Source organism: Sminthopsis crassicaudata, chromosome 1 (genome assembly GCF_048593235.1).
Source record: "Sminthopsis crassicaudata isolate SCR6 chromosome 1, ASM4859323v1, whole genome shotgun sequence".
Classification (NCBI taxonomy): domain Eukaryota; kingdom Metazoa; phylum Chordata; class Mammalia; order Dasyuromorphia; family Dasyuridae; genus Sminthopsis; species Sminthopsis crassicaudata.
In genome coordinates this window covers 477,772,467-477,785,734 of record NC_133617.1, presented here as the reverse complement: position 1 = coordinate 477,785,734, position 13,268 = coordinate 477,772,467, and the positions used below count along the sequence as shown (strand labels likewise).

Sequence of the window (13,268 nt, the reverse complement as noted above, 5' to 3'; positions counted from 1 at the left end):
ATCAACTATGCCACCTAACTGCCTCTCCCCACTGGATTTTAACAATTCTGGAAGAGAGAGTAAGTTGCTCTGCCTCACTTATATATCCAGTTTTTGCATAAGTGAAAACATCACTCTTTGATGTCATTGATCCTTTTCAAAAAACGAAGGATGAACAACAATAGACTATTAATCAAATAGAAGCTCTCTTAGTTTGTGGCCTGTTTGACTCATACTTTCACTTTAGGAAAGTAATTAGGTCTTTCAGTTTCTAATGCTTCTTGCATCAACCCTGACCTAGCAGAACATATAGATCAAATTAATGTCAAGTAAGACTTGAATTAAACTTACAAGGTGACACTTTCAGTAGGAACCTTCAAATATTAACTTCTGTGATTAGTTGTTCATGGAAAAGTGGAGTGATGGATGTTCTTATAGCTCAAGAAAGAAAAGAGAGACAGAAACAGAGACAAAAAGGATAGGTAGAGAGGGAAAGAAGGCAGGAGGGAGACAGAGAGATCGTAGTGAGAGGGAGTGAGAATGAAAGAAAGAAGAGAAAGAAAAAGAAGAGAAAAGAGGTGAAAAAGAGGGGTAAGAAAGAGAAGGATAGAGGGGGAGAGAGAGGAGAGGTGGGGAAAGAGGGGGAGAAAGAGGTGGGGGGAGAGAGAGAGAGAGAGAGAGAGAGAGAGAGAGAGAGAGAGAGAGAGAGAGAGAGAGAGAGAGAGAGAGAGAGAGAGAGAGAAGCAATCATTCCCTGTGGCTTCCTAGTCATACATGTATCTAAGTGTAGCACAAAGTGGATCACAAAAAGGGCTTGAAAAAGGATGCCTGGCACATGGTTTTTGTTGTTGTTTGCTAATTTGCTAGTTTCTATTTTGTTAAATCCTAAGGATTTTGTTTAAGATTTTATTCCTTATTCCATGTTTGATTACTTGTATTTGTTGTTGATTTTTAAGTTTCAGTGATATAAAAATTTTTAAAGACTATGCTTTGATCTTTCTCTGCAGCACATTTCTTAGCACTGTCTGAATTGTTCCTTTGCCTTTATCTTCCTCCTCTTCCTCCTTCTCTTTCCCTTCCTCCTCCTCTTTTCCCTCTTTTCCTCCTCCTTCTCTTTTTTCTCCTCCTCCTCTCTTTTACAGTAATAGACTCTAATAAGTGTGTTCTCTCCTTATCTTTCATAGAATCAGGTCTCCACACCCATTTTCTAGCCATTTCCACTTCCTGTTCTTCATGCATTATTTTACAGCACTAGAATGTAAAATTGAGAGTAGAGACTATAACATTTACTTCTGTTTGGATCCCTAACATTTAGCACAATGCCTGAGCTAATATGCTCTTATCATCCATCTAACCATCTATCTATACAGTTATCATATCATATCTTTCTATCTATCTATCTATCATCTATTTATCCCCAGGGCCCAGTATAGTGCTTTTTACATAGTAAGAATTAAAATTTTTTAAATATTAAATTTTTTAAAATTTAGTTAACGATTTTGAAACCAGGATAAATGGATCAGCTTTTACATAGTCAGAGCTGACAATCATTATTGTTCAGTAGCATTTCAGGAATTACCATAAGACCTCCCTTTTCTTTGCCTCACTGGCTTATATAAATATAAACAAGAGAAAAATAGTTTGTTATCAGGTCAGATGTAGATTTTTCTCACACAATATAAGTAATTTTTGTTAAAAACTGGAATTGTAGGCTCTTTCCTTAACAAAATATAAAATATAAAAAAATATTTTTAAACCACAAGCTAATATATAATAAAGGAAATATAAAAAAAGTTTCCTTTTTAAAAAAAAAAATTAGGGATGTCCACTCTTGATTCTATGTTTTGATATAATTTTTTAAATCTTAGTAATAGCATTAAGGTATACCACCCTACTTCACCCCAACTGGCTAATATAAATCTCAACATTTACTTTACTAGTATAATCTAAGACCTTGTTTTAAAATCCAGACTCCTCAGTAAGGGAAGGAGGGAGAGAGAATGTTACATTTTAAACTGTTTAGGTTTAATATAAATTGATTTCAGCTTCTTAGGAGGTTTTGATAGGGATAAAGATAGAAATCAAAAGGACACTAGAGTAATTAGCTATAAGTCATATGGGTGAAAAAGAAGGTTACTACCCAGGGAAGCAGAGACCTCAAAACAGAGAGGTTTGAGGATGTCAAAGGCACGTTTGGACCTATTCACAGTTCTGCCACCAAGGGAGGCTCCCACTGGCTTGTATTGTGTCTGCCATTTAATCTGAGAGGCCTCCATTCCCACAATAGCCTGTGGTCGTTCCTTAGGACCTTGGCACTGCACACACATTCTGAGGCTGTGGTCTCATGGTGAAGGTTGCCTCAGGGCTGATGTCTAGGTCAGACTCTTTGATGCCTGGGGGTGGGTGGAAAGCGAATCTCTGAAGCAGGCTCACAAAGAATAGAAACATCTCCATCTTGGCTAGACTCTCCCCTATACAAACACGGCGGCCTGCAAAAAACAAAAACAAAAAACTTCATTCCTAGAGGTCCTACTGTTCTCAGATAGGGTAGGGGAAGGATGCCCCTTCCCACTCCAACCCTACCATTTCTTGTAGTCCCCAGTCTTCTCTAGTGCCTGAGATCAGAGCTTTAATTATGGTGGGGGGAGACCATGATTTTGCCCCTGGGTACCAAAATGTAGGGGGTGAAATTCCCCTAGCCCCCAGTCTCCCGTCAGAAGACCGCTCCTATTCCTTTTTTCAACCTGAGATCATTCTTTCCAGGGTTTCCTTGCTAGAATTCTTCTGAAACTCACCTTCCTTCACTTCTGGGTCCCTTTTTCCAGGGATCTACTCAATGCTCTGGAGGATGGATTACACAAGCTAGGGACGGATCTCCTCCTTCACTTATGGATTTACTGCCCCAGGAGCATACTATATTCTGGCTTTCCACTTGTCCCCTTTCCTCCCACCCAAATTCTCTCTGGATGTAATAATTTGTTACAATTTTATCTGAAATCCTTACACTGACCATTTGTAACATGCCCTCCTGGCAGTTACAATTACTAGTCTGTCCTAGGCCCAACAGAGTACCTTTGACCACTGACCTTTGCAGTGTCAACTCTACCCGGCTCGCCGCCTCTGAGGCCTTTGAAAGTCTCTGGCCACGATCTCTTGAATCTATAGTTTAATAACCAGTAGCGCACTCAAGAACAGCCAAGTGTAATCTTAAAAGCCTTTATTATACCTACTCACAATGCCTTGACTTGATGCCCTGACTTGTTGGTTCCCTAGTGAACACCTGGTCTGAAGACCCACGTGTTCACTACCAAACTCCTTACCTTTCTCCGCTATCTATCCGCTTGGCTCAGCTACCCCAGGTTAGGGAGCCAGGTTAAAGAGAGATGCTTTTCAAAATAAGCAGACTGGAAAAAGGAGAGGAAACATAGAATATCTAGAGGAAAGATTTAAAGTCTGGAGACTTGGGTGCTAAAGGAATAAGACACTTCACTTCTTGTGTACCCTCATGAGACAGCTAGAAGTATAGTGAATAAGGAACTGGGCTCAGGGACAGCAAAACCTGAGTTCAAATCTGGCTTCAGACAGATTATTTTGCCTTGTTTCCTCGACAGGAAAATGAGCTGGAGAAGGAAATGGCAAACCACTCCAGTATCTTTTCTAAGAAACCCCCAAATGGGGGTCAAAAGAATTGAAAATAACTGAATCAAAAAATAGGGATAATAAGAACATTTCTCCAGAGGATGATTATTATCAGGATCAAATCAGATATTTGTTTTATTTTTCTTTAAAGTGCATATTACAGTGGCACATAGTAAGTACTATAATATTTATTTACTTTCCCTTTCTCCTACTCCAATTTGTGAAATGAGATGGGACTGAATGATCTCTATGACTCTTGCTAAGTCTTTGCTTTCTTTGGGAGGAGGGAGCAGTGTAACTGATTTCCATGGGCACTTTGCACAAATTAATTAATCACATTAGCCATTTTAATAGAATATGATAGAATGGAGGGAATGGGATCATGTCAGGTCAGTGGGAAGGCAGGTGAAGGTCAAATTCTGGTGTGGTTGGCATATTAGCATTGTAGGTGTGGGGGCTTAGGAATGGGGTAAAATGGATCCCAAAACAGGAAGGAGATTCTTTAAAAGGGAGGAAGAGGAAAGAATTCAAAATAAACTTAACTTATTATTTTACAATTTTGCCAATTTAAGATTCCTATCACTTCTTCCAAGGAGCCTCCTCTGATTCCTCAGTTTTTCTTGTGCCTTATTCCTCTATATGTTTCAACTTCCTTCAGCCTCTCAGAATATTAATATCTCTTTGGGCTGCTTGCACCTTCAGCATCTTCTGTCCCCATGTTTTGCAAATAATAGGCACTTAATGAATATTTATTGAATGGGAATAATTTATTTTAGTGGAAAAAGCACTGGCTTGGAAGTGTGAAAACCTGGTATACTTAGATTTCTTTCATTTTTCTGTGCCTCAGTTTCTTCATCCATAAAATGGGGATAATGACATTTATCCTCTTATATCATCATAAGAACAGCATGAGAAAAGCTGTGAGATCTTCTCAAGTTCATCTGGGCTAAGCCCTTCAATTTACAGGTGAGGAAACTGAAGCCCAGAGAGAAAAAATAATCTGGCCATACAGTTAGCAAGCAGTCAAGCTGAAATTCAAACTAAAGCTCTTTGATTCTAAAACCAGCACCAAAAGTATACAGAAATATGTAGTAAATGGGATGGAAAGATATAAGTTGTGATCCTTACCAATGGAGAAGGGAAGAAAAGCTGCCTTCTTCACAAAGTTCCCATCAGCATCTAAGAAATGGCTGGGGTTGAATTCATTTGGGGTCTTCCACTGAGTCTTATCAAGAAGTACAGAAGTAAGTAAAGGAATTACAGCAGTACCCTAGAAGATAGATGGGGAACATGGGTGAATGAAACACTTTGAACTTAATAAAGTATTTTTACATCATTAATGAAATTAATAATAGCTAATATTTATTTATCACTTTAAGGTTTGCAAAGTACTCTATAGGATTCAGGGCCTGTAGTAAGGAGGACTTATTTTCCTCACTTCAAATCTGACCTCAGACACTTACTAGGCTATGTGATTTTTGGGCAAGTGATTTAATCCTGTCTGCCTCAGTTTCCTCATTTATAAAATGAGCTGGAAAAGGAAATGACAAACTAATCCAGTATCTTTGCCAAGAAAATTGCAAATGGGGTCACAAAGAGTCAAATACGACTGAAAAAGACTAAACAACAGTAACTCTTACTAGAAATAGGATTCTCATAATAACCCTGGGAGAAAGGTGCAATGAGTGTCCTCATATTATAGATCAAGAAAGTGAGGCAGACTTGCCTCACATTGACATAGCTACTAAGTGTTTAAACTTGGTTTTGAACACAATTCTTTTTCACTCTAAGTCCACTGTTCTACCCACAATGTGGGTAATGTCAGACTGGAAGCTGCTGAGAAGATACCAATCTTTATGGATAAAGAAAATTCCTCAAAGTAACTCCCTACAGCATTGAAAATACTTGGCCTCAATTTGGAACTATGCTCAAAAAGTTATGAAACTGTGCACACCCTTTGACCCAGGAGTGTTGCTACTGGCTTTGTATCCCAAAGAGAAGGGAAAAGGACCCATATATGCAAGAATGGTTGTGGCAGCTCTTTTTGTAGTGGCTAGAAACTGGGAACTGAGTGGATGCCCATCAATTGGAGGATGGCTGAATAAACTGTGGTATATGAATATTATGGAATATTATTACTCTCTAACAAATGACCAACAGGATGATTTCAGAAAGGCCTGGAGAAATTTACATGAACTGATGCTGAGTGAAATGAGCAGGACCAGGAGATCATTATATACTTCAACAACATTATATACTTCATTATATACTATATATGATGATCAATTCTGAAGGATGTGGCCATCTTCAACAATCAGTTCCAATAGAGCAGTAATGAACTGAACCAGCTACACCCAGTGAAAGAACTCTGGGAGATGACTATGAACTGCTACATAGAATTCCCCAAACCCCTCTTTTTGTCCACATGCATTTTTTATTTTCTTCACAGACTAATTGTACACTATTTCAAAGTCCAGTTCTTTTTGTACAGCAAAATAACTGGTCATGTATACATATATTGTATTTAATTTATACTTTAACATATTTAACATATTGGTCAACCTGCCATCTGGGGGAGGGGGTGGGGAGAAGGAGGGGAAAAGTTGGAACAAAAGGTCTGGCAATTGTCAATGCTGTAAAATTACCCATGCATATATCTGGTAAATAAAAATATAATTAAAAAAAAAAGAAAGAAAATCCTTGGCCTCCAACAAAACCAGTTAATTTTTTTTTTGCAATTATATAAAACATTTTCATATTAATCACTTTGTACAAGAAGTCAAAAAAAGAGGGAAGGAAGGAAAAAAAGAAGGAGGGAGGACAGAGAGACACAGAGAGGCAGAAATATATACTTCAGTTTATATTCAGACAACAACAGCAAACAAACAGACCAACTTTTCTCTGAAGTGGATAGAGTCTCATCATGAGTCCTTTGGGATTGTCTGGAATCATTGTATTGCCAAGAAAAGCTAAGTCATCTATAATTCTTTATTATAAAAATGTTACAGTTACTGTGTTCAATGTTCTCCTGGTTCTGCTCACTTAACTTTGCATAAGTTTGTGAAAATATTTCCAAGTTTTTCTGAAACAATCCTGCTTGCCATTTCTTACAACACAATAATATTCCGTCATAATCATATACCACAACTTGTTCAACTATTCCCAAATTGATATATATATTTTTTCTTTGTACCCTCCAACAGAATATATTTACTCTAAATCTAGTCCAGAATCCATTATCTACTTCTCAAAAGGGAAATTTAGGAAGTCTTTTAAGACCATTGGAAACTAACTGTGGATTTTTTTTCCTTTGATGATATCAGAAAAATGGAAAGGGCTTTGAAAAAATGAGTGCTTTGAGAAGAATCTCAACAAGCATTTATTAAGTGCTTACTTTACATTGGGCACATTACTAGGTGCTACGATACAAATAAAAAATGATACAGTGTCTGCTCTCAAGATGCTTACATTCTATACCAAGAAAAAAATGTTTCAAGTCTAAACACTGGACTCTAATATGAATAAGGAGGGCCTTCTGTGTCCTTTGTAACAATGTATATTTGCAAATATTCGTTTGTAACAAGCAAGTCAACCATCGGGCAACAAATTGAGAGATGGTTGGCTGAGTTTGAAATGAGCAAGACAGAAAATGGGAATCTAGAGGAGTCACTCTCTGCACTCCCATGTATATGATACAGTTCAATCATCCATCACTGACTGAGCATCCATTACGTGTTTATTGCTGTTCATCATTTTAGTCATGACTGACTCTTTGTGATCCCATTTGGGGTTCTCTTGGCAAAGATACTGGAGTAGTATTCTGCTATTTCTTCTCCAGCTCATTTTACAGAAGAGGAAACTGAGGAAAACAGAGTTAAGTGACTTGTCCAGGCTCACATAGACAACAAATGTCTGAGGTTGCATTTGAACTCAGGAAGATGAGTCTTCCTGACTCCAGGCACAGCACTCAATGCACTGTGGTGTCACTTAGATGCCCACTATGTGTTGTCATGTGTTAAGCTCTGGTAGGGATACAGAGGAAGTACAAAACAGCATCCTCATGGTCCATAGTAATCAACAAGTGCTTTGGGAGCCCCCTTGAACCCAACTCTGTTAAATTATACAACACATCATCTGGTGTTTGTTTTTCCCCTCAATTGACTGACTTTCCAAATTCTGGTCAGACTAATATTAAAATTATTTTGCTGTTATTAAAATTCATTCACATACTCTAAACCCACACATACTGCTGGAAACTTTAGAAAAGTGTAGAAAGGAATTATTCCTCAAGTCTGCTAAGAGATCCTGGGAGTTAAAATGTTCAGTAGCTAATCTCCATATCACTTATCTAGGGCCTAATGTCAGCTAGTCAGCTGGTCAATCAGTCTTTAAGCTGGTCAATGAGTCATTAAGGACTTATTAAACATTTATAATGAGTCAGGGTCTTCTTGTCACATGAGCCAGGTCTATCTCACCTGGATCATTAAGTGGATAAAATCTTCACCTAATAATCTAAGTCTATGTTCAACAAATATTTGAATAATCTCAAAAAATCTTTCAGAAGTTTTTGAATTTCACAAAAACTCAAGTCATAGAAAGATACAGTGGAAAGAAGGGCTCTGGAATTAGATGGCATTGATTATTCACTTAATTTCTCTGAGTCTGTTTCCTCATCTGCAAGATGAGACAGTTAACTAGGCCAGATGGCTCTTCCAGCTCTAGAACTTGAGGCTGGCTTTGAACTCAGGTCTTTCTGACTAAGACTAGTGGTCTAATGATGACCTCACAAATGTAAATTCTTCAGTCAAAACATAGAATAAAGTCATGATTTCAGGAAAAGTTTACCTTGGGGAGAAAGTACCCTCGGAAATGGGTGTCTACTGACATGGAATGAGGGACATGGGGCAGAAGGGTAACAAATCTCTGAATTTCATGAATTACTGCATTAGTATAAGGCAGTGCTTTTTGGTCTTCATACTCAGGAAGCCTCTTTGGTCCAAGGACTCGGTCCAGCTCCTCTTGTACTTTGGCTAAAGGAAAGATGCAAAGAATTTAGTCTGATGGGCTTCTTGGCTCAAATTCCTATCCATGTAAAGACATGGGAAATGGAGGCAGAGAACTTCACTTAAGAGAGCATGCCTACAATTCAAACCAGTTGGCTTAAGCTAACTTAAATAAGTGATCAAATTACCTTCCTACTTAATAAACTCCCTGTTTCCCTATCACTTCCAGAATCAAATACAAAATATTCTGGTATTCAAAGCTCTTCATAACCTAGTTCCCTTCTACCTTTCCAGTCTTTTTATACCTTAATTACTTCCTAAAATTCTCTTCTATCCAGTAGCACTCTTTCAAGTTTGTGAAAATACTCCATCTTTCGACTTGGCTCTTTTCAGTAATGAGATGAATCAGGGAAATTCTAATAGGCTTGTGATAAAAAGCCATCCAAATCCAGAGAAAGAACTATGGAGACTAAATGTGGATCAAAGCATATTATTTCCATACTTTTTTTTTTTTTTTGATGGTTGTTGTTCATTTGCTTATTTTTCTTTCTCATGTTTTCTTTTTTTCCTTTTGATCTGATTTTTCTTGCACATCATGATGAATGTGGAAATGTATTTAGAAGAATTGCACATGTTTAACCCCATTATATTACTCCTTTTTTAAGGGAAGGGGAGGTGGGAGGAGGGAGAAAAATTTGGAACACAAGTTTTTGCAAAAGTGAATGTTGAAATAGTTCTTTGCATGTATTTGGAAAAATAAATAGCTATTATATATGTGTATATATACATACATATATATATATATATATATGTATATATATATATATATATATATATATATATATATATATATATATACACATATATATACATACATATGAATTCTTTCTAACTAGGCCCCATACTTTATCCACTAAGTTACCTAGCTACCCACCTAGAAAATAGTAGGCACTTAATAAATATATTTTTGAAATGATCACTGCCCTTAATATTGAATGAAAGTGATTTTTTAAAAAAATCTATTCTTTTTTTATTAAATAATAATCAATCAATAAAATAAAAATTAAGTGCCTACTGTGTAATAATTACTTAATAAATGTTTATTGATTGATTACTTGATAATAGTTTTTTAAAGTCACATTTTCATCTAATATTGAGGGCAGTGACGAATTCACTGTCTACTCCCCATCCCCTATGGGACTAGAATTAGAAGTAATAGGATCAAAATACATAGGAAAGGAAATCAAACAAATATTTATAAGTAATGTAATATAGCTTCTAGGGGAGACAACAATGATTTTGTGGTCCCCTGATTTTAGGGGGGCTTCTTTTCTAACAATAGGTCAGTAATTCTAAATTCTAAATCTTCTGACTTTGGAGTCTGCCTCAGGAAACTCCCATGCCCAATCTGTCTGATTCTGCATAGACCATTTCTCAGTCAGATAGCTTCTGGCCTCAGGATAGTCCCACAGATCAGACTCCTGAGACAATAGTGAATAGACTGCTCCTCAGTTCATTGCTAACTGTTGGATAGATAATCTGTTGGTCAGTGATTAACAAATTCTGGAGACCATTCCTCTGGACCATAGAATTAGCATGTCAATGATAGAAAACTGGATAAAGGGGTCTCTTTTCTCTTAGGACTTTGCTAATTTCTTTTGGAACTTAGCCTGCTTGTAATGGCACTACAATTACAATAAAACTTTGCCCCTTGACTAGGAAATGGATTCAAGTCTGAAAATTCTTTTGAGATACTGGAGTGCTTTACCATTTTCTTCTCCAGTTCATTTTACAGATGAGGAAACTAAGGCAAACAGGGGAAATGAACTGGAGAAGAAAATGGCAAAGCACTCCAGTATCTTTACACAAGGAATCACAAAGAATGGGACAGGACTGAAGGACAATAAAATTTAATGTCAGCATTTTAAGTAGAGAGAATAATGCCTGTAGTAACTAAGTCGCAGGATCAGGCCAGTTGGGTATAGAAGTGTGATTTAATTGGTTTGGAGAATCCCTCTACCAAAACAGATCATTAATTGTTTGATAACTTTGATTCTTAGGGCACCAAGGGATGACTTTTCAGTGCCATTGAAAATTCAGACTAATAGGGGGAAATTCCTTAGTACCTGGTGCAGTTTTTCATCCAAGTGCATCTGTTCCAGTAGCACCTGAGCCCAGGTGTTCCTGGCTCTGAAGCCAGATTTCTATCAGTCAGACAGCATTTCTACAGACATGTTTTGAGCATCAAATGAAATAATATAATGTCTTGCAAATCAGATAGACTGAATTTATCTTTGTAAACCTTCAAGTTATCCCAGTGCCAAGTATTAGGCAGTCTGAAATCTCTTAGGATTCTAGGCAACACTTAAGAGCTAGATGACCCCGTTGATAGAATGCTGGGCCTGGAGTCAGAAAGACCTAAATTCAAATGTGGCCCCAGACACCTACATGAATACCTGATTCTGGACAATTAACTTTACATCCCCCAGCTTCAGTTTCCTTTTCAATAAAGTGGGGATAGTAATGGCATCTACTTCTCTCATAAGTAAGATGCTTTGCAAACCTTAAGGTGCTATGTAAATTCTAGTTATTATTAGAAATCACTCATGAATTGCTGATCTGTATCAGTGAAGGATTTTTGCATTAGGAGTTCCTCACAATAATGAGTTCATAATTATCTTGAGGATTCAGATTAGTTTGAAGGAAAAACTCTGCCAATTTCATGTTACAAACAACAATTGGTTCAGAACTCATTATTTTCTCCCCCAACCCTCTCCTTCCCTTTCTAACTTCCTTATTGGTTTCTTCCATCATTCTAGTCACCCAGACCCACAACCTCAAAGTCAGCTTCAACTCCTCACATTCACCACACATATCCAATCCCTTGCCAAGTCTTATTCTTTCTATATTCCCAATCTACCTTGCCATCTCTTGTCTATGTTCCCTGTCCCTAATGTGAAAAATTGGATGAGGTTTTAGTTTCCAAAGTTACAGAAATTGAATTAGAGAAAAACAGAAATGAAATTTAAATCAGAAAAATAAAATTGGAATCTAAGAAAAGGATACAGAACAAGGAAATAAAAATTAATTAAAGGAAAATTAAACCAGGGGTGGGAAGTTCAGAATTGAAAAGGGAAGGGGAATGTATTGGGGTGGAGATTTAGAATAAGAAACACGGTTGTACTGGGGTGGGGTGGGGGTGGGGGAAAAGATGTAATGAAGTAATCAAAAGAGGAGATTTAGATTCTCTTGGGAGAATTAGACTCTTCAAATAGCATAGTACTCAGCCAATAGGGAATCAGGAGAAGGATTGAATTACATCTATATGGATGTGGGGAATGCCAAGAGAGAAGTAACGATGTTGTCGGGGGTGAAGATTCACATTCATGTGTGTGTGTAGGGGGGAATTATTCCTGATAGGTTGTGATCTCTGGTATTCAGCCAATGGGGCATTAAGAGAGAGACTTGTATTTTGGTTATAAGAAAGATACTGATTCCAAGGGTTCCTATTCTATAGAATGCCCACCTCGACAGTTGGTTAATTAAAACTTTTAAACTTCATCCCTCCCAAATCCAATGGAATTATTTTTCACACTAATCACATCATTAATTTCTTTGAATAGGGAGTCATCTCACTCCCAGACTATCATGAAAGTCACTGGTTTAAGTCTCACTCCACTTCAATATATTCTCTTTTCAGCTTTTGAAGTGATCTTTCTCAAGTACAGATATGACCTTGTCACCCCCTACTCAATAACTCCAGTGACTCCCAATTATCTCCAGTATCAAATATACACAATTCTGTTGGGTGAAGTCTTTCATAACCTGGCTCTTCCTATATAGTTCTAGTCTTTTTATACCTTAGTCTCCCATACATACACTATACAATTGAAATGTATTGGACTTGTTGCTATTCCTCATACAGGACTCTCCATCTCCTAAATATGTATATTTTCACTGGGCATCTCCCTCCCCAAAGCCTGAAATTCTCCTCAGTTCTCTTCTTCTGGGCCTTCTTACTTCCTTCAAGACTCAGCTCAAATTTCACTTTCTTGAAGTTGTCTTTCCTTCTCTTCCCATTTATATACACAAGCACACATACCTAGTGCTAATGCATTTCTTCTGAGATTAACTCCTATTTACACTATACATTTTTTATGTTTGTCTTTGCACATTGTATTCTCTCTTAGATGGTGAGATCCTTGAGAGCAGGGACAGTGAAGGAAGAAGGGAGAAAAGGAAGAAGTAAGACAGGAAGAGAGAAAGAAAGAGGGAGGGATAAAGGAAGAAAGAAAAGATAGAAGGGAAAAAGGAGGAAGAAAGAGTGAAGGGGAAAGAGAGAAGGAAGAGGAAAAGCAGATGAAGAAAGGGGAAGGAATAAAGGAGGAAAGAAAGTAAAAGAAAAAGGGGGAGGGGAAAAAGGAGAGAACAAGAAAATGAAGGAAAAAGGAAGAAGGAAGAAAGGCAGGGAGAGAAGAAGAAAGACGGCAGGGGAAAAGAAGAAAAGGGAAAAAATGAAGGAAAAAGGGAGAGAATTAAAAAAGGAGGGAGAGAAAAAGTGAAAGAGGAAGAAAGACAGGGAGAGAAGAAGGAGAGGAGGGGAAGGGAGGGAAGAAGAAAGTGAAGGAAAACAGGAAAGAAGGAAGA

At 37.5% G+C, this 13,268-nt stretch overlaps 1 protein-coding gene across 1 annotated transcript in view; it reads right to left on the bottom strand.

The window, feature by feature from the left end:
- Positions 1-636: 636 nt before the first annotated feature.
- The window catches only part of CYP2W1 (cytochrome P450 family 2 subfamily W member 1), a 30,726-nt gene continuing 18,094 nt past the window's right edge, over positions 637-13,268 (bottom strand). Inside the window, 3 exon segments of the mRNA XM_074281111.1 lie at positions 637-2,468; positions 4,747-4,888; positions 8,464-8,648. Of these exon segments, the coding sequence (XP_074137212.1) occupies positions 2,281-2,468; positions 4,747-4,888; positions 8,464-8,648 (515 nt within the window). The 3' untranslated portion in view covers positions 637-2,280.